Source organism: Planococcus citri, chromosome 1, assembly GCF_950023065.1.
Source record: "Planococcus citri chromosome 1, ihPlaCitr1.1, whole genome shotgun sequence".
Classification (NCBI taxonomy): Eukaryota; Metazoa; Arthropoda; class Insecta; order Hemiptera; family Pseudococcidae; genus Planococcus; species Planococcus citri.
Genome location: NC_088677.1, coordinates 3,518,228 through 3,544,289, shown reverse-complemented (window position 1 = coordinate 3,544,289; position 26,062 = coordinate 3,518,228). Strand labels below are relative to the sequence as shown.

Sequence of the window (26,062 nt, the reverse complement as noted above, 5' to 3'; positions counted from 1 at the left end):
ATTAACGAAATTATGAATTACCGAGAATCGCATGTTCTTAATCATCACGTAAAAAGACTGACACGAATTTTACACTGTTATCACTTATCAGAGAGAAACGAGCTACATCAGTTACGCATGGTAAAATATATTTTTAATATTATAATTACAATTGACAATAATACTAGAAAAAAAAACTGGCAGAAAAAATTACATCGTAAATTTGCATATAAAATTTCACAGTATCGAGAGTATCCGAATTTGGAATACTTTTTTCAATAAGTTAGTCAATTCTTATTTTACTTTCTAAGCAACAGAGAATGACGAAAAATCACACTACAAAAGTTCAAAAATAAGTGATTTTCTCTTGCTTAAAATATACAAACGAACGATTACATCGAGAAGAATACATTACAAATATTACAAAAATAAAACGAGTACATTATAAATAGGATCGTGAAAAGTTAAACGTAAAAAATATTCAGGATTCGTAAAACTAAACTTAACACAAATAATTGAGAACACATAAAGCTTCACTTCGGTTTTCCTCTAAATTTACCACCTCCAGCTTTACCTTTCTTCGTCGAGTTTTGTTTTTTGTCATCAGCCTGCAACATAATATCGATTAAATGAAAGATAAATACTCGTTTTCGCACTGGACTGACTTTCCATTTAGTCCGACATATGACAATAGGACTAATTGCACCCCCCTCCGCCGATCCTCCGGGACAACTTTTTTCTTAAAGGGGACATCGTGAGGAACATATTGAAGCAAACTTGCCCAAAAAAAAGTTGGCCTTACTTACAAAATGGCGGCCATTTTGATTGACAGGTCAGCCGAAATCGCAGATTTTGCGTTTTAACATAGGACTGGCACGAACTTTTTCAAACTTTACAAAGGTAGATCGAAAGATCATGCAAAAATATACACCTGTTAAAATTTCAAGTGCTAAAGTGCGTTTTTCGATTTTTGGTGAATTTTTGAAAATCGAATTTAGGCCAAAAATGTGGGAAAAAATCAAAATTTTACCAAATTGACCAAGAAAGCTGAAATTTGAGATATACCCTATTTTCGACATGCCAAATCGATTGGAAACGGTTTCGACCCGTTTTGAGCAGTTCTGGAGACTCCAGCAGATTTTTGAAAATTCCTGAAGCCTCCAGCAGATTTTTGAAACTTTGAATTTTCACAAAATTTCATCAAAATGGAGATGGAAAGCTGAAATTTCCTCTGCACTCCATATTTCAACTCCCTCTGAAAACCACTTCTGGTGGATTTCAAGTCATTTTAAAGCCTCCAACGACTTTTTTGAAAATTACTGGAGCCTCCAGTAGATTTTTGAAACTTGAAATTTCCCCAAAATTTTATCAAACCAAGATGGAGAGTCGAAATTCATTCTGCAAATCAATTTTAATACGCTACGAAGTTGACTGCTGGTGAATTTGAAGTCGTTTTGGAGCCTCCAGCAACTTTTTGAAAGATTGTATGACGTTTTTTTTCTTCAGAAAATTGAAATTTCCTAAATGTAGCTGGAAGCTTCAAAACCATTTGAAACCACCATGTAGCCGGCAAAGTAAATTTCAGCTTGCCAACTCCATTAATTGATAAATTAATGTTGGGGAAATCTCAAGTTTCAAAAATCTACCGGAAGCTCCAGTAATTTTCAAAAAGTCGCTGGAGGCCGTAAAATGACTTGAACCCACCTGAAGTCGTCTTCAGAGGATAGCAGTCCACTTCGTAGCGCATTGAAATTAGTTTGCAGAATGAATTTCGACTCTCCATCTCAGTTTGATAAAATTTTGAGGAAATTTCGAGTTTCAAAAATCTACTGGAGGCTCCAAAATGACTTGGGTCCACCTGAAGTCGTCTTCAGAAGGTGTTGAAATTGGAATGTAGAGTAAATTTCATATTTCCATCTCCACTTGATGAAATTTTTTAAAAATTTTGCTGGAGACTTCAGGAATTTTCAAAAAGTCGATGGAGACTCCAAAACGACTTGAAATCCACCAGCAGTCCACTTCGTAGCGTATTGAAATTAGTTTGCAGAATGAATTTCGACTCTCCATCTCAGTTAGATAAAATTTTGGGGAAATTTCGAGTTTCAAAAATATACTGGAGGCTCCAAAATGACTTGAACTCACCTGAAGTCGGCTTCACAGGGTGTTAAAATTAGAGTGTAGAGTAAATTTCAGCTTTCCATCTCCATTTGATGAAATTTTGTGAAAATTCAAAGTTTCAAAAATCTTCTGGAGGCTCCAGTATTTACCAAAAAGTTGCTGGAGGCTCCAAAACGACATGAAATACATTTGTAGTCGATTTCAAAGATCGTTTGAATTAGTTTACAGAATGAATTTCGCCTTTCCAATCGCATTAGATGAACTTTTGTGGAAATTTCAAGTTTCAAAAATCTACTGGAGTCTCCAAAATGATTTAACCCCACCAGCAGTCGAATTAATAACGTGTTGAAGTCGGAGTGCACTTGATTTGGTGAAATTTCGTACATATTTCAAGTTTAAACAATTTACTGGAGGCTCCAGTAATTATGAAAAAATTGCTGGAGGCTCCAAAACGACTTAAAACTAACCGAAAGTACTTCGTAGCGTATTGAAATTAGTTTTTAGAATAAATTTTAGCTTTACAACTCCAATTTGATGGAATTTTGCGGGAATTTCGAGTTTCAAAAATCTGCTGGAGGCTCCAGAACTGCTCAAAACGGATTGAAACCGTTTCCAATCGATTTGGAATGTCGAAAATAGGGTATATCTCAAATTTCAGCTTTCTTGGTCAATTTGGTAAAATTTTGATTTTTCCCACATTTTTGGCCTAAATTCGATTTTCAAAAATTTACCAAAAATCGTAAAAACGCACTTTAGCACTTAAAATTTAGACAGGTGATACATTTTTGCATGATCTTTCGATCTACCCTTGTACGGTTTGAAAAATTTTGTGCAAGTCCTATGTTGGAACGCAAAATCTGCGATTTCGGCTGACCTGTCAATCAAAATGGCCGCCATTTTGTAAGTAAGGCCAACTTTTTTTTGGCAAGTTTGCTTTAAAATGTTCCTTAGGATGTCCCCTTTAAGAAAAAAGTTGTTCCGGAGGATCGGCGGGGGGGGGGGGGGGTCAATTACACCTATTGTCATATGCCGGACTAATTACGTTATTTCAAAAGTACCTTGCGTTTATTAGCATTTGGAGAAGGAGTAACAGTGAAAAACGAATCCAAACGTCCTTGTACGCTTCCAGTTCTGAGTTTATTTAATTTTTTAGCTCCGTTTCTGATTCTTTCTTCGTTAAACTGACGATCACCGCAGAGGAACTTGACCAAACCATCTTCGTCAGCTTCGGTCCATTTTAACTGCAAAACGAAACGTTAAATTAATAATACGTAATGGAGGAGTTTCCTTCTAGATCGAAATACGAAACTTACTTCTATAGTTTTAGGGTCTTTGACTTCCGGATTGATGAACAGTTCCTTGGCTTGTTCGTAATTCCAGTTTTCTGGCAACGTGAACTTCTTGCTATCGATATTCTCAATTATCTTAGAAATACTACGATACTCTCTGATGAATTCCATGGCTCTTTTAGGACCCACACCTCGTATACTATCGCAATAATCACAGCCCAGCAGCATACACAGATCTATAAACTGTATCGAACAACGATTAATATAATATGACATCGTATCGAGGATCTAAAATCACGCAGATATTGAAACCGTACTTCATCGTAAGTTAGATTCATCCCAGCTAAGACTTTACTCAGATGATACTCTTGTACTGGAACTTTTCGAGCTTCGCTGAAAGTTAAATGTCTTACTAGAACGGGAGAACCGAATGTTAAAGCATCCATATCTTCGGTCGCTGTAGCGTATACTAATCCGGCCTTGGTCATAGCTGCGCATTGAGCTTCTGCTTCGCAAGGAGCCTGCAAATGAACGGATTATTAGAAGAGATTTGTTAAATATTCGTATTTTACAGGTTGAAAATCGATGTTTACTTCGACGAATGGGATTCCCATCAATTTCAATAAATCTTTGCATTCTTCGACGTGTTTAGAGTTAACTTTGACCAAACGTTTGCTGAATTTATCGACCAAGTTGTTATCACCTGATGATGAAATCGAAACACTTTTTAATACATCGATTCAATTTCGATAATATAATAACAGTGATGTAACTCGAAATTACCAGTCTCTTCGGCAGCTTCTAAATTCTTCTGAGCTTCTTCGCGTCTTTCAGCACGTTTAGCCAATTCACCGGATTTCATTTCAGGTGGCTTACCATCGAATACGTACACCGGTTTGATTCCATTCTCGATCAAACGAATACTACGATAAAACGTGCCCATCAAATGACTGAAACAGATGACACGATTAGAAATACATCGTCGATACAGTAATTTGGATTCGGTGACAATTTCGTTCACCTGGTTGTCTCTCCGTCCACCGATGTCAGCTGCATGCCTTCGCTTCGTACAGCGATCAGGAACTGATACAAGCTCATAGTCGCATCAATGGCGATTTTACGCCCTAAACAAAGAAGAAATATCATCGATTTAATGTAATTTTAAGACAATAGAGATAATTGAGCTGGAAAGCTTACCGAAATACGATTTGATGTCACATTGTTTCACCGAAGATGCTGCTTCGTCAGCGATCAGCTTGGCTAATCCTTGAATACCCATGTCGATATCGTGAATGATTTACTGAGCAGTTACGAAAGTTGGTTGAGGTTAATTAACAAGATAGATTTAATTAAAACTTTGAAAAATTACGGCTCGAAATTGATTTTTTTGATTACAGCTTTCATTTTTTTATTTTCCTTTTTTTTTGGCGGTAAGCGGAAGGAACAGTGTCGCCAACTCAAATTTTTTTCACCAAATTGAGCAGAAAAATGTGCGAAAAATTGAAAATGATGCCAAACATTCATGAAAATCATTTTAAATTTTAAAAAAATGAAAGTTATGTTGAAATTTTGAAATATCTTTCAGAAATAAAAATTTTTATGCTCAAAAAAATGAAAATTAAAAATTTCAATTTTTGAAATCTTTACGAAAATATCTCCAAACGTCACATAATCAAACTTATTGAGCGTCATCCATCTATCCAGTTTCCACCCGGTACCATACATCCTTACTTATTTCTCTTCTGATAATTTTTCACGTGATTTGCCCGATGTGCCGCAAAAATTAGCGAATAATTATTAAAAAATCGGTAAGAATTGAATTATTTTATCATTATAGTAATTATTAAACGTACCTTGACACTTCTAAATACTCAATTTTCATTAATAACTCTCCTTTGGAGACGAAACATGTTGAATTGAGTACGTTGCACGTACGTGTTTTGCTTCTCCATGGTTATCATTTTTCCTCAGAAGTAAAGTTCTGAAAACTTGAATTATTTGAATTAGAATCCTATAGATTCCATAATCATTTAGAACATCTCAATACCAATATCAGTAATACCAGCTTCTGGTGTTCTTTTACTCCACGATTAATCTCCATCGTTGTGTTTATGTTTCAGAAATGGCTGTCAATACTGCTACGGACAGTGTCACTCTCAAAGATGTTGACCAACATAAATTTGTGCGAGCATTCTCGGCGTTTTTGAAAAAGTAAGTCACCATTTACTCCTCTTCAAATTCTCGAGTCATTTCACATTATCTAACCGTACGTTATTTTGACAGAACTGGTAAAATCGAAGTACCTGATTGGGTTGATCTAGTAAAAAGTGCAAAATTCAAAGAACTCGCACCTTACGATGAAGATTGGTTCTACACCAGATGCGCAGCTACCTTGAGACATATTTATTTCCGTGCTCCGGTCGGAGTTGGCACTGTTACTAAAATTTTCGGAGGTCAGTATCCTTTTTTTCAACGTTCTCATTCCTCATATGTACGTTGAATTGTTCGTATTTATTGAACGAAATGTGTGTTTCAGGTCGCAAACGTAACGGTACTCGTCCCAGTCATTTCTGCAGAAGTTCCGGTAGTGTTGCTAGGAAAACGCTTCAAGCTTTAGAAAATTTAAAATTAATCGAAAAAGTACCCGAAAGCAGAGGCAGAAGATTAACAGCGCAAGGCAGACGAGACGTTGATAGGATAGCTGCTCAAGTTAAACAAGCTAAGAAAAAGAAACAGTTGCAGGTTTCTTCTCTACAAGCCGGAATTAAAGTTATAGTACCAGCTGGTGCTCAATAATGTAATTTATATTCTGTTTAATAAATTTTTATGAATACGTTGCTCTTTTTTATTTCGTCAATTCGCTCGTCAAAGCAAAGATACGCTGCCTCGAGCCGATCTGAACCTTCAACAAAAGCTGGACTGTTCATCTTTAGCAATTTCATATCGCTTTGAGAGGGCGTTGGAGTCTATTTGGGCGGTTGAAAATTTATTCCTGAGTAAAATTCGACATTTTGAATCGATGAGAGCAGATAAATCAAAATTCAAAGGTGAAAATTTGAAATTTGCATTTTTTTTTAAATTTGAAAATCTCAAATCTGCAAAATTCCAAAATCGCTTGTTTTTGTAGAAAATTGCTCGAAACTTCATCTATCCTCAAAAGTTGACTTTCCGGATTGATTTCTATCGTTTTTGAGTTCATTTTCAGTCTTCAGCAAGAAAAAGTTTAACACACTCGAGTTCATAGGAACTAAAAATTGAAATTGAACGCGAAAATTTACGATTTTTGAAATGTTATGTAAAATTTGTGATTTTAACTAGGAGGTAGTAGGTAGTACATAAAAAAGTTCAATTTTCACACCATCAGCTCGGATTTGCGAATCACCTGCTCCAGTTCATTACAATTTACAAATCTTGTTCGGGAGAATTTTCAAGTTTCCGGAGAAAGGTCAGTTCAACTTTTTCAGTTTTTCCAAAAGCTCCAGATGTATCGGAAAATAGTAGAAATCGAGGGGGGGGGGCTCAACTTTAGTATGCAAAAAAGTTTTCAAATTTTTCCCTCCTCGAAATTTTATCTATTTATTTATCGTTGTCAGGTGTGCGAATGTTGGAATGTAGGAAAAATTGCATAGTTAAACTGACTGAAAGTGACTCAAAATTTAAAAAGTTGGTAAATTCTGTCATGTGAAAACTGAAAAGTAAATCTTTGAAATCCTCTTCGCCTGCTACTTACAAGGGAACCTCTTGAGGTGTCCGCCTCCGATTTGAACGGGACCGCGATTTTTGGAAAGAGCATGTTCTAAAACCCCCAAATGAAAATTTTCAGCTGCCCAAGTTCATTTTTCGATTTTTGGCGAATTTTTGAAAATCCGAAATTGACTATTTTGGTGATTTATGCTTTTTTTAAAAAAGTACGCACTTGATCAATAAAAATGTTCAAAATAAGTACTAAAACTGATATTAACCCCCCAACTCCAAATTTCGCCATTTCCAGCCATTCTGGAGGCTCCAGCGCGATTTTTCAATTTATCCAGAATTTTGAATTTGCTCCAGAAGGCGTGAATATGAAGTTGGACTGCTAAAAATCGAGTTGTTTGTTATACTCGACCTGTTTAACGATTTTATCCACATCTGAGCCGATTCTGGTGCATGCGGGCACCTCAAGAGTGGTTTTTTGACTAAGCTTTTTTTCAAAATAAAAATATTCAAAAATCAAAAATTTCCCGTTTGCGAAAATTTTTTTGAAATTTGTGCGAATAGCTGTATTTTGAACACAACAAACCCCCTGAGGCCGACTTCCACCATTTCCAGCCATTCTGGAGCCTCCAGTGCAATTTTTAAATTTCTCCAGAATTTTCGATTTGATCCAGAAGGCGTGAATATAAAGTTGGGCAGCGAAAAATCGAGTTGTATGTTATACTCGACCTGTTTAACGAATTTATGCACATTTGAGCCGAATCTGGAGGGGACCTCTTAAGAGTGGTTTTTTGACCAGCTTTTTTTCAAAATGAAAATATTCAAAAATCAAAAATTTCCCATTTTGGAGAAATTTGCGCGAATCGCTGTATTCTGTCATTAATTAACCACACAAGAGCGAATTTTGCCATTTCCAGCTTTTCAGGGGCATCCCTTAAATTTTTAGATATTTTTATCAAGTAGATATGAAAAAAGCTGGTCAAAAAACCACTCTTGAGGTGTCCCCTCCAGAATCGGCTCAAATGTGGATAAATTCGTTGAACAGGTCGAGCATAACACACCACTCGATTTTTAGCTGCCCAACTTCATATTTACGCCTTCTGGAGCAAATTGAAAATTCTGGAGAAATTAAAAAATCGCGCTGGAGCCTCCAGAATGGCTGGAAATGGCTGAACTCAGCCTCAGGGGGTTTGTTGTGTTCGAAATACTGCGATTCGCGCAAATTTCGAAAATTTCCTCGTAAACAGTAAAATTTTGATTTTTTTGGATTTCTTATTATGAAAAAAGCTGGTTAAAAAACCACTCTTGATGTGTCCCCTCCAGAATCGCCTTAAATGTGAATAATCTAGTTGAACAGGTCGAGCATAACACACAACTAGATTTTTAGCTGCCCAACTTCATATATTTTACCCCTTTTGGAGCAAATTAAAAATTCTGGAGAAATTGAAAAATCGCACTGGAGCCTCCATAATCGGCTCAAATGTAGATAAATTCGTTAAACAGGTCGAGCATAACACACAACTCGATTTTTAGCTGCCCAACTTCATGTTCACGCCTTCTGGAGCAAATTCAAAATTCCGGAGAAATTGAAAAATCGCGCTGGAGCATCCAGAAAAGCTGGAAATGGCGAAATTTGCCCTCGTGAGGTTAGTTCATGACAAAGTACTGCGATTCGCGCAAATTTCGAAAATTTTTTCGCAAACGGGAAATTTTTGATTTTTGATTATTTTATTTTGAAAAAAAGCTGGTCAAAAAACCACTCTTGAGGTGTCCGCTCCAGAATCGGCTCAAATGTGGATAAATTCGTTAAATAGGTCGAGTATAACACACAACTCGATTTTTAGCTGCCCAACTTCATATTCACGCCTTCTGGAGCAAATTGAAAATTCTGGAGAAATTGAAAAATCGCACTGGAGGCTCCAGAATGGCTGGAAATGGAGAAATTTGGATTTGGGAGGTTAATATCAGTTTTAGGGCTTATTTTGAACATTTTTATTGATCAAGTACGTACCTACTTTTAAAAAAAAACATAAATCACCAAAATAGTCAATTTTGGATTTTCAAAAATTCGCCAAAAATCGAAAAATGAACTTGGGCAGCTGAAAATTTGGGTTTCCTTCCAAAAATTACGGTCCCGTTCAAATCAGAGTGTGACACCTCAGGAGGTTTCCTTGTGGGTGAGATAAGGACTTCAGATTTGTGTTTCCTGACCCAAAAAACCTACATTTTGACGTATCACTCGATTTTTTTTTTTTTTTTTACAAAATTTGATTTCGGTAGCACCTTTCCAAGGGGCCTCAAGAGTACCGAGGACAAAAAGTACCTCAGATTCGTGTTTCTCGACCCAAAAAACCTATATATTTTAACATATCACTCGATTTTTTCCATTTTTTCAAAATTTGATTTTGATAGCACCTCCCTAAGTGGTTTGAGGGGAAAAAGGACCTCAAATTTCTATTTCTCGACCTAAAAAACCTACGTTTTGACATATCACTCGACTTTTTTTTTTCATTTTTACCAAATTTGATTTTGGTAGTAGCCCCTCCCCCCAAGGTCAAGCGTTTGTGTTTAAAAAAAATTTGCGTGTTTTTTTTTTTGTTGAAAAGATCATTTATAATATAAATGATCTTGATGAAATACATATTATGTTGATAGAGGGCAGATTGGCCCCACTGCCGTAAGGTAGTGCTTATATTACGAACCCCTTATATTGAAAATATTGGTAACGTCTGAACTACTTTAGGAAATAGGCTAAGTACAAATATATACGCGACATACTCGCTCATATAAGGCGGTACCCTTCTCTAATTAAGAAGGGTCGCGAGCCTTTGACGTTTATGGCCGAAGATAGGGATTTTGGACATAAATAACCAAAATCACATAAATTCTTCAATTTATGTAAAAGTATTTGTACTTAGCAAGTGCGCTATTGGTCCCCCCTAATTAGGGGTGGAGATTAAGACAAAAGTAGCGTCTTTATAATAACGATTTCTACTCTGAAGAAATCACTAGTGTTTCGGCAATTCGCGATAGTCGGTTCATTCGTCGATGTTGATTAAATTTACGTCATGGAAGCGCCCCAGTTGAGGGGAGTCCATGACGAAGACTTTTCAATTTACACCATTCCGCGCACGGTTAATACTACTGTGAAATCTAGATTAATCGATCATCAATCGATTAATAACGTGAGCCTTTTTGGTGTTGAGGGATTTATCCGGAAATCACCTCAATTCGCAAAGTTTAAAGTGATACCTCGTTTAGTTAAGTGTCATCAAGCATACAGTATTGGACAGGCCAAGATAAGCGATGACAAACGTGTACAGTTTGAAGTAAGTGGTGGAAACGCCAACTGAAATAATTATAGTGCATAATATTAATCTTTTCTCGTGGAGATATGGACCATGGTGTTGCCTCCACGATGACTAAACTAAAATGCTTCATTCTCGTGTATATATTATATGAATGTATTCTTCTCCTATTCTATGTCTTCTGTTGTTGACTAGGGTAAAATCTACTTGATAGATTATTGTCAATTTTGGCTGACCTGTGTCACTGTGTGACCTGGTCATAATTATGAAGAAATTCGTTAGGTCATACTGTCTCACTAAATTTATAGACTGCTTTGTATGCCAATGAATTTATGTAAAAAGTGTAAATATACGTAGTAAGTAAAACAGAATTCGTATTTATTGCGTATATTCTTTAGATGATGTATAGAGCGATCGAGCAAACTACGCCCTTCTGAGCTATCTAGGTATTCGAAAATATTCCCCGCCTATGGAATATTTCTAATCTTCCCTCCAGTAATAGTCATTCTAAACTATACCAATCCATAGTAGTAACGCTTTTTCCCACTATATCATTATTTTGGCGCCTGAACGTGGGACCTGTGTTTTAATTTACTTATAAATTAAAGATGGGTTAATAAGTCTGCACTTTGAGGTGCTCGATGTAGTGAATTAGGGACCTTATTAATATTTAATTTGACCCCCTAACTGTTCAAAAATCGATCTTTTTGACCAGTTGGAGGAGCCTGCAGTTAGGTCCCCCTACTTCTAAAACGAATCAAAATAATTCGGATTACGAGTAGATGAGTTTCTGACAGACGAGAGTCCGAAATGAACTTTCATCTGTCAGAGACAGGGCACTCTTAGATTTTTGAAACGAAAATGTTGATTCTCTACCTGGATACTATGTACCAAACTGAGATCAAATGGGTCGTGATTGTCCCCATTTTCGGTTTATAAAGTCTAAGACTCTAGGGAGACCCACATTAACAATTGACCTTAACGTAGATCTTTTGTGTGGGTCGCAATTTCATTGATTTCATGAAGGTTACTAAACTCACAGAGACCCCTTGCACTCTCATTGCGTCCTCGTTTGGTTTGTCTCCGAAGTGAGTGTAACGCCATCATGAAATCTTTGGTTAGCCTCAAAAAATGTAGGGAGATCCACTTTAAGCATCAAGAGTTGAAATTATACCTGTTGTTGTGGATCGCACTTTCATTGACTTTCGAGAAATCGGAGTCTTTGGTTAGCCTTGAAATATCTCACTATATTCACTACAGTTCGAGTATGGCAATGCTCCAGACTTATTACGAATTCTACCCTAAAATTACACTATGCTTAGACTTTTACTCATTCAGCATTTTCTCCAAACCTTATGGGGCGGAACGTACGTTGGAAGTTGAGAAATTAACCTAGCAGTTAATTTAAAAATACAGGGTGATTCGGATAAGACCTGAAAAATTAAAACCACGTATTCTACTCATAAATAGGAGTAAAAAATGTTATACACACCATAGACCAAAACCGCTTCATTTCGGAGTTATTGACCTTTAAAGGGGGCCAGCTGTTTTCTTAAAATTGGGCGTTTCGGCGTCTCTATTGAAAATTTTTGGGGGGTAGGTGGTGGAAAAAGTGAAGTGAGATCTCAGAAATGTAGAGTATCATTCTTTTCTGTTTTGGTCCATAACTTGATGTTTTGAAGTCAGAAATGTGTTTTCTTAGATGAAAAACAATCAAAACTTGAAGTTAAATTAAATTATTTCGATTTTTATTAATGATTGCGGTAGTACTTCTCATTCGACACTCATTAAACTTTAATTTCTCTTTTTTGGTCCATTGGATGCTGAGTAATCAAATTTTTCAATTTTGACAAACTCTCCAATTTGTTAGAAACTAATGTTTTTGAAGGTTTCCTGTACTCAATTATCAATTTTAAATACTTTTATGAAAAAAAAAAATGCTATTCCTCAATAAAACATAATTTATCTCAACCAATATGCTCACTTTGGCAACATCGCAAAATTTGTCACGGTAAATTACGATTTTGTTTCCTAAAAACAATAGAAATTGCTGGTTGGTAAACGATTGCACTTCAAATCAAAGTAGGAAATCGTAACTAAGGAACACTTTTTGATAACACTCTGATTTGAGCTATGTAACAATGCGTAACACATAAGGGAAATGTAAATGCGGTGTTGCCATATTTTACACAACTTTAATTGCAAATATCTCATTAAGGGTTGGTTTTTCAAAATTTTTGCAAAGGAAATTTTTTCTCAATTCGACGAGTAGAATATGTGGTTTTAATTTTTCAGGTCTTATCCGAATCACCCTGTATATAGATTTAGATTTTTTACCTCGTCCTTGATATTGTCACTCAACCCTAACAGGTTCAAACAAGGTCGGATTGAGAACATAAAATTGATTTCGATATTAGAAAAGTTTAAGCATACTTTAATTTTATTTCATATCTCGTCCTTGATACTATTTTTTACAACTAAAATTCCATGAATTTGTGTCGGACTGAGAATAAGAACTAACCAATAGCTATACTATTAGTTGTACCCTAGGTTAATTTATTTTTAGACAAAATTAATTCCCATCAAAATTGACCAATTTGTCACGAAGTATTTTTGAACCAAATAGTACCAAAAATTCAGTAGGTAACTAGGTCAGTAGGATATTGAACTCGCATCGTGTCCTTTACAAGACGAGGGTGACGACGATGCCGCGTTTCAATGTAATCAGCAGACTAGGGATACGTGACATTTTTAATGTACCATAGCACCATTAAAAGAAACACCTCTCTTTCAGCAAAGAGGGTGTCTACACGTAATTATTTAGTCTTTAAATAATTTACCGCATGGATTTAATAACTCGGAACTCCAATGTTCAATGGTTATTGAAACCCACAAAGAATGTATGTTGTATTTTTTCGATAACATAAGTGAGAATTTTCCTATGCATGAAGCTAAGATTTTCACTTAGACAAAAAATACAATACACTTTCTTACCTCGTTTTTGATACTGCCTTGGACGACCTATAAACAAAAGGTCAACACAGCCAAACCAGTGTCGAAAATATGACATGCGTAAGGTTAACAACTTAGCGTATATATTTTTCCTCAGTTTCGGAGCTATCTTTTTAGACCAATCAGCACCGAACTGATTAACTTGAATTAATTAAATTTACATATGGCTAATATAGATTTTTATACCTCGTTTTCACGAAATAATTACATAGTCAATACCAGGTAGATTTACGCTTTTCAAGGAAAATATTTAAAATCCTACTCAGCCTGCTACTTGCTCACATTTTTAAACTATTTGTTGGAAGGAAATACTCGTAAATAGGACAACATTGTAAATTAGGGTGAGATGCATTTTTGTCTAAATAACATGATTTTTTTTTTCCGGTGCAATCTTTACACACACCGCTAGTTTTCGTCCTTGAAGTTCCCTTGAAATTCTTTAAAAAAGGGGGAAGAAGTCTGTCACCTAGACTTGGCGCATAGGGGCGTAGTTTGCTCTCCGAAAGAGCGTAGTTATAGTCGAATAGATATTGTAATTTCAAGAGTAGGGATGCAGGAAGTTTTTGGAAGTGGAAAATAGTACTTAGAGTTTACGTTTACCTCCACCAACCCCGCCACCACCGGCGGTATTTTTCAAAGGAAACCTCCGACAAATAAGTTAAAATAGGGATACTTAGCTACTATGTATTTACGTATATTTGTACAACAAGTGTCACCCCTTTTACTCGGAGGCGCGAAGCCAAGGTCATAAATCTCAAGATTTTTTAATAGCCCAAGGCGACGATTTGAAAAAAAGGGGGAAATCCTTTGAACATTAGCACCTCCCACCAACAGGTCAATGCTAATACAACTATTGTACACTTGTCACAAAAATTATTCTGTTTTCGACTCGCGTGGGTTACAGTACTATTTCGTTTTGCACTTCGCGCTTTATGAATACTCCTCCAGCTTTAAGCACTCGTAGCAGAGTAAGTAAAGAAAAACCTTTGATTTCTTTGGACTTTTGCAACAGTAGCCGAAAGCCCGCTCGTGTAATGAATCCGGATTTGAATATGAACGAAGAGAATCATAATTCAAATAATTTTAGTGATCAGCCACAGGAATACACCACGGTGTGTATAAATATGGATGATAGTAACTCAGATACACTTTCCGATGAAGGTGTTGGTACTCAGGATACGTCGTACCCCATTGACCCCGATTCAATTAGGGACTCGACTGACGATGAGGTTTATAAAATTTTCAAAAAGACTTGGGATTGGAATAAGAAAATGCAATCAAAATTAAAATCAAAAATCGATGTTACAACTCAGGAAAATAAGAAAGCGAAAAATTATGCTAAAGAAGCAAAAAAGGTTGCCATCTATTTAAATGACAAATTGCAGGACATTTCGATTCAACAATCTAAACTTGTCGAATCAACCACTGAATGGTTGAAAGAACTAGGCGAAAAATTAGAGGAAACTTCTTTGAATGTATCGGAAGCAAAAATTGACTCTGCTAGCAATTCGTCTGCCATTCAAAAACTTTTGGAAAAAATGTTACAACTGAACAACGAATCACAAGATAGGAATAACACCTCTGGCCAGCTACAAAACGATCTAAATTTCATGAAGGACGTAATTCGTAGATTACCAGTCAAAACTAGGAAGGTTAAAACCAACCCAATTGATCCAGGTTCAGTGAGAAACGCAGGTGTCTATTTTTCGGACGAATTAAAATATTTCCCCCACGAATTTTTGGACGATTTCGACAAATATTTTAACAACGCGAATGCTGACGAAAGCCACAAGGTATTTGCTTTCAAAAAGGTCATTCTTACAAAAGATTCTCCCCAATTTTTGGAAACAGTTCGTAATATCCATCGCTACGACGAATTAAAAAAGAAATTTTTAAATTACTACTGGGACAGACATGCTCAAAACAAAGCGATGAAATTTTGTCAATACAAATTCATATCCGCGAACGACGTCAAGGACATGGCTAATAACATGATTCGATGGGCGCGATCCCTTTCTCACCATCGCCATGGTGATGCCGAGGACCTCATCGAAATGTTAATCAATAAAACTCCAGAACAATATCACAATAGGCTCATAGAAGAAGGGCAAACTTTGGAACACTTTATTGATAAATTATCCAGGCTCACTGACATCCAACGCGATACCGTGAATGAAGTCCCAATAACTTTCTCTTGAGCTCGTAGATACGAAAATTACCCAACTTTTTCGCAACCTCCCCCAAAACAAATAGAATCATCGTATCCGCCACAGGAAACATTACAAAATTTATGGGACATGCTATCCCAGAAAGCCAAGAAACCCAATAATAATTATCGAAACAATCGTCCAGGTACTTCTGAGGAAGCCACAATTTCGGCTGATAAACCCATTGCAACTTATTCTAAAAATAAACCAGAAAATCCAAAATCTAATCAGGCTTCCACTCAGACTCCACCTCAACAAAAACCAAATTCGAAACCTTTTAATGTTGATAAATACGGAAATTTAATCGCGAATAAACCAAGACCGCCGCGTACACCACCTGCCGACGTCAAAACGGTAGAATTTGATGAAAAAACTGACAAATATGTTCTCGTCGACACCCCCTCAGAAGACTTAGAGGAAACTATATCGGTATGTAATCTCCTCAATCAGATGTTTGAGGATCAACCCGAACTACTAGACCTTCAAACCATAACTCTGAAAGTAGGTTCGATAACCTCCGCTATGTCTCCTGAAGAGAGTGAAGAAGAAATTGAAAGCTTGAGTTCGGGAAACGCATATCACTAGGTAGCCCGGGGGCATCGCCTAGTGTTAAGAAAGCCCCATTCAAGGATATTTTAAGCGATTACATATGGGTTGGGGACAGTCTCTCACATTACATGGCTCGAGGAGAGGTGATCCTATCAAGTCAACTACCCAATTATTTACGCGACCAACTTCCTCTTGAAACTTTATTTAATCGATTATCAAAAACTGAATTTCCACCGTATTCAAATTACATACTCTCGGCAGGACAATTAGAATTTAACTTCTCTCGCAAACCTTACCGAGTAATTGAACGACAATTACAAAACATCGTTGACTTGTTACTAAATAGGAAAGCAGAAAGCATAATTCTTTTATTTCCTTTGGTAAAACCGCGCAATATAGACGAGCCTGATGTGAAACTATATAGGTATATAAATTTCAAAAACATGTACGCTTGCATAGCGGCCCACTCAAAAGTACTTTTTTGGAAAAACCCAGCCCTACGATTTTTACAAACGGAAGTAAATTGTGACGAAGGTAGATTTTTTACACGACCCAAGACAGGAAATCGCAAAGAACTTCTACCGATCGAACAAAAATTTCATTATGTACCCGCAATTAAACGATACTTCCCATCAATTCTTGAATATCGCGATGTTCGAAACTCTCTTATTATGGAATTAATACGCCAGAGAAATTTTGAGGCATGGATTGAACACGTAGATTCAATGGAACAAGAGCAAAATTATACTAATACTCAAGGCGAGATGTGGGGAAGAGCAACTATGCCGGTTCATAATATAACAACAATCACAAATTCCGAAAAATCCAAACCAGGCAAAATCATTAGGGCTGCATTCAGAGAATTACAAAACGACCCTCAAGTGATTCCAAACCAAAATTTAGGCGAAATATTCGCATCCAAAATTAACGAAAACCGATTAAAAATTAGAAATGCTAAAAAACGTAAAAATAAAAATCCCCTGGTAAATTACATAAAACATGAACTTACATCAATCGACGCAATCGACAATGCGATACCCTGTAGAGAACCTGAGCCCAAAATCTCACGTCAAATAGTCACACAACGCACTGACGACCCCGCATGTGTCGTACCTGTCTTCATAGGTCAGAGAAAAGTAGCACTGCAATTAGACACCGGAGCACTTCCCAATGTTCTCACAAAAACAGTACTGAAAACATTCCTAAAAGAAGCGCCCCGAAGTGTGAAGTTTATTAGGTTGAAAAAGAAAGTCCAACTCAAACTTGCAGACAATTCAATAATTGTAGCAGCTACACACCTCGCCCAGATAGAAATGACATTAGGACCCTTAATAATTAGCGCCCCCTTCTACATTATGGACGCCCCTGGTCAAACATTTTTAATGGGTAGAGTCTCAATGGAACACCTACGTATGACGATAAGTATCCACAGGCGTGAGCTAATATGCGAGCCAGAACATCTTGACGAATTCGTAATCCCTTTTATGCCCACAATTGAGTTCCAAAGTGCCCTCACCGTATACTCTATGACATTCGAGGAGCAAGATGAATACCTCAGAATGTACGATTACATGGCAGGGGCAAGTTTCACCGAAGTGGAGAAAGAGATTATTGAGGATAAAGCGACAGCTATAAAAACTTTCCGTGAAAATTTACGTAAAGATTTAAAGGCAGCCGTTGAAAATGGCTCAATCACAGAGGAACAATCGACTGAAGGATTTAAGAGGTTGGAAAAATTTTACGATATTTTTGATCTAAACCCCGGAATATACTCAGGTGAACAAGTAAAATTCAACTTCAAAGAGGGTGATGAACATCTCAAACCCTGGAGAGGAGAAAAATTTCGACCCAATAAAAAACTACTCCCAGCATTACGTCGCGCAATCGCGAAAATGCTCGAACTCGAAATCATTCAATATTCACATTCACCCTACATTAACACCCTAGCTCCTGTAGTGAAGAAAAACGGGGACATTCGTATCTGCCTCGATGCAGACGAATTAAATAAGTTCTTAATTAATGTACTTACTGAGCCGAATACTATAGCCAGCATGATCTATGATAATGCTGGAGACCGACTATTTTGTACATTAGACTTCACTGCCGGATTTTGGCAATTAGTACTACACCCAGATTCGCAAAAATTCGTAGCTTTCCAATCTGAAGGGCAAGTTTACGAATTTATAAGACTCCCTTATGGTCTAAAAATCTCGTCTGGCGAATTCGTTCTCATGATAAATCAGGTCATCGATAACGAAGATGGAATCACGAAATACGTAGACGACATAAAAATATCGGGAAAAAATTTCGAAGAAACCATAGCTAGATTAGAAAAAGTTTTCCAAAAAATTCGCGAACATGGCCTAACACTAAACCCAACCAAAACCCAATTTTTTCGTAATTGCGCAGACCACCTAGGATTCGTAATTTCTGATCAAGGGGTGGGAAAACAAAACGAAAAAATTAAGAAGTTGGATGAATTCGAGAAAAAACATACCAAAAGAGGTAAATTTTCTCTCTCAAAGAAAAACGATATTCTAGCCCTAGTAGGGAACACAGGACTCTATAGGGACTTTATCCCCGAATACTCGCAAATTGTTAACCCCATTTACGAACTTACCAAGGGAGATGTACCCGTAGAATGGACTGAAGTCCAACAAAAAGCTTTCGAAAAACTAAAAGCTGAATTTCGTAAGGACTTTAAGCTCCAACAAGCTCCAAAAGAAGGGGACCTCTTCCTTGATACCAAAATTACAAACGACGCAATGAATGGAGTTCTTTTTTACATGCATGAAACCGAAAAACGAATCATCTTATTCGTCTCAATCGCGTTTAAAGATCATCAGAAAAACTTTACGCTTTTTGACCGCGAAATTATGTGCTTAGTAAAGTGCATTCAAAAATTACAAATTTGGTTACACGGTCGACGAATACATGTAAGATCGAACCTCCTACCCATTGTAAACCGTTTTCGCGAAATTGCTCAAACACATAGGAAGGCAGCTCACTGGATCACTATCTCAAATTGTTACGATTTAGTTTACGACATAACTACCTCTAATAAGAAGCTTTACGACATAAAAGCCCCAGACTTAGAGATAAATAGTGTCCAGATTGTGGATTCTCCCGAAGAAGAAAACTACCTAACTGATATCGAGACAGAAAAATTTGAGACAGGTATCGAACCTTTTGAGCTAAAATTCTTAAGCGAAAACATTTCGGAACTTAATCAAAGGCTACAAAACATCGCCTTTCATCAAAAATATGATCCCTTCTGTAAAAAGATCATAGAAATTCTTGAAGAAAGAGTCCCTCCTAACAACAAAAAACAAAGAGACATTCAAAAAACAAAAATGTCACGATTTGAAATTTTTAGGAACCCCGAAGGAGAAAAAATTCTTTTACGAAAAATCGAACAGGGATCCAAAGTTCCATGCCTCCCCGATGACCTATTTTTCGACACAGCCGATTATTTACATTGCGCTTACGGCCACGTAGGAGCCAACAAACTCGACGTAATTTTCAGGAGAATATATTACCACAATAATTCCCTGACATATATACGCGAAGTTTGTAATATCTGTATCGTGTGCAAAGTAAACAAAAATTACGCAAAACACAAGATAATCGAATATGCCCAAATCGAAGCCTATGCTCTCGGGGATGTATTATCCGTCGACATATTTGGCCCTTTGCCAGTGAATCAATACGAGCCCAAATACCTGTTAGTAGCGAAAGACGTTTTTACAAACCGTACTTGGATTAGGACCCTGTATAATACCAAAAAAGAGTCAGTCTGTCAAAGGATGGATTCAATCATTAAAAACATCAAAGACCAGAAAGTTCGAGTTACGAAAGTCATTACCGATAACGGATGCCAGTTTATCTCGAACGCCTGGTACGACTTACTTGAATCCCATAGAATTCAGGTGGCACACACAAGTGCCTACAACCCTCAATCGTCCTCCGTCGAAAGAACTATGAGAAGTATAGGTGATAAAATTCGCGTCAAAACCAACGCGAATTATGACCCTCAACGCTCCCACATAGGGTGGTACGACGTCATTGAGGAAATTGAGCTTGAACTCAACAATACCCCAACCTCGTTCGGATTTAAACCAAATGAAGCATGGGGCATTCTGGATACGATCACATCCCAAATTCCACACGAAAAATTAAAATTCAATTTCCCTCGCGAACTTGAAAAACTCAGTGACAAATTGGCAAAACAGGAAATCCCATCTATTACAGTCGCGCAATGCCTAAGTCAAACACTAGACCCCAACGTAGACTTGATAATAGATAGGGACGGTTATGCTAGAGTCACTGCTGACGGCGCGTGCTCAAAAAACGGCGACCCCAATGCAATCGCAGGAATAGGGATTTGCTTCGCACCAGAATCCTTATTGAATATTTCCGAGCGCATCACCCACCCCGATTATCCGACATCTAATAACCTGGCAGAACTACTCGCAATCAAAACAGCACTCGAAATTTTGAAAGATAACGAGATTAAAAAAGTTAAGTTATTGAGCGATTCGAATTACGCAATTAAGGCACTCAACAATACTATTTCTTCTTGGCAAACAAATAATTGGAAAAATTCGAGAAACAAACCTGCTCATCACGAACAGTTGTTTAAGGAAATTCTCGAATTGAAAAAAGAATTCGACGCGTTAGAATTTATTCATGTATTTGCTCGCAAACACGAATACACTAACATAATAGCCGACTCTTTAGCCAAAAAAGCTGTCTATACCATGGAGGAACAAAGGCAGAGAATCTTTGATATGACTCAACGCCAAATTGTTGAGACCTTCATTCGTGAAAAACGCAAACTTAAGAAAATCGAAGAGGAAACCTCTTTCAATAAAAAACATCTCGATCCGACATTTTTCGAACCAGGCGATTGGGTCCTTATGACCAACCATAAATTATCGTCTCGCGAAAAAGGGACTTCTGGGAAACTATATCAAAAGAAAATAGGACCCTTTGTAGTTATTCAGAGAAACGGACAAAATTGCTACTTATTAGCACCAACCGATGATACCACAGACGAACGTGTGGCAAATATTCGCCAATTAACCTTATTCATCACTAAAGAAAATTTGGAAAAATTAAAAGACGAAATTTGCTTACAATCCCACATCGACTCTCGGACATTAGAACAAAAAATTAAAGACTTCCTCACAGACTATCGTAATAATATTGAAAACGACTCTGAAGAAGAGGAAAATGATTCAAATTCTGATGACGAGGATATTGAGAGTGAGATCATCGTTAGTAACAAAGACTTCAGTCGAGCGTCACAAGCTGTTATGAAAGAGGTCACAAAAGCAGCACGAGAATATCGCGCAAAAGCTCAGTTAGAACGAGAAAACCGCGCAAAAGCTCGAGCCGAACGTGCAGCACAAAATGAACTAGATTCTCGATTCCAAGATGGTGCTACCCTCGCAAATCCACCTCCCTCCTCTTCTGGGGCAGTTGTAGCCGAAGACTCACAGCCAAAAAGGAATAGGGGAAGGCCAAGGAAAAACCCTTTAACCGACTCGCAGGAAACCATCTATAGCCAATCATCCCAAACTGACGATGACGATCAACCCTCTCAAGGGGCACCTGAGACCTCAACCCCAAAATCCAAAAAACGGGGAAGACCCAAAAAGGATAGGGAAAACGACTCTCAAAATAGCCCCCCAGATAAGGAAAATGACCCTCAAACCAGCTCTCCAGATAACTCTCAAATTGACCTAACGTTGCCAGATTCTCAACAGACTCCTGACAACAATAATAACAACCAAGAGATAACAATAGAATCCCAAGAGCCCACGCTAACGTCAAACCCAATAGTAATCCTCAAAAGAATTAGGAAATCGCAGAATTCTCTACCTGATTCAGGATTCATAGAGACACAGCAACCTGCGACACAATCCCAAAATGACTCTCAGGTAAGGAATCAAAACTCTCCACCTGACTCAGGACTAGTAGAAACGCAGCAGCCTGCATCTCAATCCCAAAACGACTCCCAGGAAGAAATTTACAATTCTCGATATCCCCCCCTACCTATCATCCGAATTTCCGATCGCGTAAGAGCCAGATTAGGACGACCTCAACCTGAATCTTATTGGAAAAAACAATTTGTAACCAATTCAGTCGAAGTCGTAGTCGATCCCAATAAAAACAACAAAAGATGGGACCACCCAAGTAATTAAGGAACTCATCTTTTTGCCTTATGGGGCAAAAATACGCTCAATCCAAAATCCGAGTATTCATTACGCGACGCGAAGAAAAAATTAAAAACCCACAAAAATAGAAAAAGTATTTGTAATCAGGTAAAGGACGTATTTTTCAAACACACGTGTTGAAAGAATGCACATTTATAGTCAACCAGTCTGTCGACCCTACACAATATGACCACTGTGTTAGTAAACCAAATGCCGAAAACGGCCTTGACTCTCGTCAAAACATTGCCTTTTCGTCGCGCAGGTTCACTAAATAGGAGGAAGCGTGCATTCGTCTAATTCACACAGAATTACAGAAAAGAGAATAGATAAATGCACACTCCATATACCTATTGTCAACAGATAAACATTCATATCTATATGTATTTTATTCTTTGACCTAAAGTCAAGAACATTGAATAAGGAGGTATACTCACCTAATGCCAATCTGACAATTGTCCCACAATTACTGAAAAGCAGGCAAGTATACGTAATTATTCATACATAGAGATGAATGTTCAAGGACCAAAAATAGACGCGAAAAATGCGTACAACTTGTACATAAAAACCAAAACTCGTCTATAAAAATTATAATCCACAAGATGCCTAGTGCACCTAAACAACTAATATAAATTTGCATTCTTCAAATGCAAATAAATTGCACAATCGGATCATTATACTACTATAACCGAGATTCTGAAAAGCAATGCATTGAGTAATCCTTTCGGCCCGATGTCAATTGCCCCAACAGCAAGATACGACCAAAAATATTTATACTCAATGCATTAGAATAAAATCGCTCATACAAAAATTATAATCCACATGATGCCTTATGCACCTACATGAACATATTGAATTTGCATTCTTCAAATGCAAATATTAAAATTACATAAATCATTGATTCAAAAATACAACGATTTCTTTCATAAAAAATGACCTAAAAAACTCAAGACCATATAGACGAGAATGGCAACAATAGTTTTAAGTTATTATAATTTATTGGTAGATAGCTTTATTATTAATTTTAGATAAAATACGAATTCCATACTAATACTATCATTCCAGAACAAGCATAGAGAAAATCGTCTAACTACGATGTACAGCGCTACTGTAAAACGACAGTTCAACACTCGTATCAATCACTGTCAAGTCGAAGTGAGAAAACCACCCTAGTTAACGTGTTTACGACCGCGGACAGTGACACGCTCGTAAAAAGTAAACTACTTAATGACCTGATGCCCACCGCGTAAAACCAGTAGCAAGGGTGTGCAATACATACAAACAGCATGCGCATAAGCCACACATTGTAGGCGACGAACCGATTCTCTGCCTTTTTTCTACTAATCCGATCCACGAATAAATTATTAAAAGAACTAAAAACAATAGCTAAAATATCAGACACATAGAAGACTCTCCTTCCGAGATCTTCATCCCTTTGCGATGACTTTTATGGCAACTAATTTTTCACAAATTACAAACCACCAAAAAATCACGTTCTCACACTCCCAAAATTTTATTACCTAAGGGCGTAACTTCTTATCTTCTATTTCATACCCATATCTTTCGCTCTCGGTCATTATTTTGAAAACAAACCCTTCGATTCTCGACTTTTTACGCATAAACATCGCGAGAAAATTAAAACGCACTAAAATTCATGTAAAAAGGAGTAGGGACACTATTTCAAAAGACAAAATAGTCAAAAAATCACGTCCAAAGTACATAGCAAAAAGAACAGACCACCATATATGTAGTGAAGCCAGTGCCAGGAGGACATACTTCTACCTTTGGTGAGATCGACACTTTTTCTACTTACTTATATTTTGCTTTTCACATCTTGCATTGTCTCGTATATGTACTTGCAGCACACCCCTAGTGGCATACTGCAATATTCAGGATTGCTTGATTTTTCGCTAATTTTTTTTATCGTTTCCCCACTTTTCGTGAATTTTACTTATCTCATTATGAACCACTGCGAACTCATATGCGACAAATGCAGTCGTCCATTAACCCACTGTGGACCCGACGTAGTCACAGGTAGGGATAGAATTTCGATCACTAAGTGCCTACACCTTTTTCACTACAGTTGCATCTACAACTTTTACATCCAGAGTATGGAAACCAATGCTCATAACATGAAAATTTTTACGTGTATGCGTCGAGGTTGTCGAGAAAAATTATGTGGGACTGACTTTTCGGTAGTGAAACATTCTTCAAAAATCGTGCATTACATGCACAACGATACGCGAATTCGTGATTTAAACAACCAACTCACGATGCAACGCGATCTGTACACTCGCCTACAGGCCACAGTGTCAGACATTTCGGGTGAAAATTCTACTTTGAGAACTCAATATGAGGACATTCAAAGAGAATACGCAAATTTACAGGCTCGATACAACATGCTGATAGATGAACAAACCAGCAATCTGTATGCTAATATTAGGGCCAGGAACACCCCGATAGGTTCTTTTACGCCACCGCATTATAGACCGCAATCTCCAATATACAGTCCGACATCGATGTCATATGCCTCTATTCCGACCAATATCACAACTCCAATTCCTAATATGAATATTCCTCCACCGTCAGTAATTTCAACCCCATTAAATGCTCCACCTCCGACTCCTACCGATCAACCAATTTTCCTATGCACGCAAAATCTCGTTCAAATTCCGACTACAAATTATCGATCAATTCTTCCGAAGCCGTCGACTAGTACCCTCATTGTGACACCGGTTAATTCTCGTGCCTCAACGCCTCGTCCACATGGATCCTCGACTGAAAGTAGCGGTCAAAAACGGCCAATCAGCTCCGACCCATTCGATGACGACATTAGGAAATATGAATCCCGATTCGACAACCAATTAGCCGGCGATGAAAAATCAAAGGAGTATGGTCAGATAGGTACTCACATTTCCAAAAAGGCACGAATTCCACCACCAAAACAAAAACGAGGTACTGCGGCTGAGAAAGGAAATAATCACAGTAAATACCGTAAACGCTTTGGAACCGATTCCAATGAACTCATTCCTTTCTATCCCATAAACTCGTTCCCAAAAGGCTTCACAGCGGCGGCATACGAGGTGTATGAAGATAGATACGTTGTGGTACTGTTCACCTATAACATCTTCATGATAGGGGACGGACACGTATATGGCATTATAAAAAATCTCTCGTTAGGTAGGCCTTACACCCACCAAGTAAGCACCGAATTCTACCGACAGGATCTATTACTCGACGACCTCGTAAAATTCATTTCAAGTTTCAAAGAAATCTCTGCTCGAATCATGCTATTGATAGGGACGTATGATATACAGTGCGGCACACCATAAGATAAATTTTTCGAAAATATGCAAAAAGTATGCATTCTGCTTAATACAAGGGCCGTAAAAGAATTAATTATATTGCCTTTGATCTTACATCCCAAAGCAAATTTAACTAATTCTACTCAAATTTCAGACGCTCTCTACTATGATTGGTCACGCATATTAGATGTGAAAATAACTCGAATTCCAGGTATTTTCGCAATGATAAGCCAACACTTGCCCAACTGGAACAGCGCCGGTCCATACTACCCAATAACGATGTATGACGAGACCATAGACGCTATTCGCCGACAATTCATACCAGAGACCAACAAGAAGAGAGACATCCTGCCACTACCACCTACCATACCTGCAGCCGGAAAT

General features: G+C 37.4%; 2 protein-coding genes across 2 annotated transcripts; one reads left to right on the top strand and one right to left on the bottom strand.

Annotated features, from left to right (window-relative positions):
- Positions 1–107: 107 nt before the first annotated feature.
- On the bottom strand, positions 108–4,829 carry Fen1 (flap endonuclease 1). Its single transcript, XM_065363599.1, has 8 exons — positions 4,584–4,829; positions 4,408–4,510; positions 4,170–4,336; positions 3,980–4,089; positions 3,704–3,907; positions 3,411–3,629; positions 3,156–3,338; positions 108–587 (listed from the first exon to the last, which is right to left on the bottom strand). The coding sequence occupies exons 1-8, from the start codon at positions 4,663–4,665 to the stop codon at positions 513–515; spliced, it is 1,143 nt and encodes a 380-aa protein (XP_065219671.1). The 5' UTR covers positions 4,666–4,829; the 3' UTR covers positions 108–512.
- Positions 4,830–5,038: 209 nt separating this feature from the next.
- LOC135845141 (small ribosomal subunit protein eS19-like) lies at positions 5,039–6,219 on the top strand. Its single transcript, XM_065363608.1, has 4 exons — positions 5,039–5,194; positions 5,507–5,597; positions 5,670–5,839; positions 5,923–6,219. Exons 2-4 carry the CDS (start codon positions 5,509–5,511, stop codon positions 6,180–6,182), a joined length of 519 nt encoding a protein of 172 aa, XP_065219680.1. The 5' UTR covers positions 5,039–5,194; positions 5,507–5,508; the 3' UTR covers positions 6,183–6,219.
- The last annotated feature ends 19,843 nt before the right edge of the window (positions 6,220–26,062 follow it).

Bases quoted from the DNA above. Each gene is read 5' to 3' on its own strand.
- Fen1 (XM_065363599.1), bottom strand. From the start codon at position 4,665: ATGGGTATTCAAGGATTAGCCAAGCTGATCGCTGACGAAGCAGCATCT. The intron at 4,511-4,583 runs GTAAGCTTTCCA...TTCTTTGTTTAG, and splicing joins TGACATCAAATCGTATTTCG to GGCGTAAAATCGCCATTGAT. The intron at 4,337-4,407 runs GTGAACGAAATT...CATCTGTTTCAG, and splicing joins GTGGACGGAGAGACAACCAG to TCATTTGATGGGCACGTTTT.
- LOC135845141 (XM_065363608.1), top strand. From the start codon at position 5,509: ATGGCTGTCAATACTGCTACGGACAGTGTCACTCTCAAAGATGTTGAC. The intron at 5,598-5,669 runs GTAAGTCACCAT...TTATTTTGACAG, and splicing joins TTCTCGGCGTTTTTGAAAAA to AACTGGTAAAATCGAAGTAC. The intron at 5,840-5,922 runs GTCAGTATCCTT...TGTGTGTTTCAG, and splicing joins TGTTACTAAAATTTTCGGAG to GTCGCAAACGTAACGGTACT.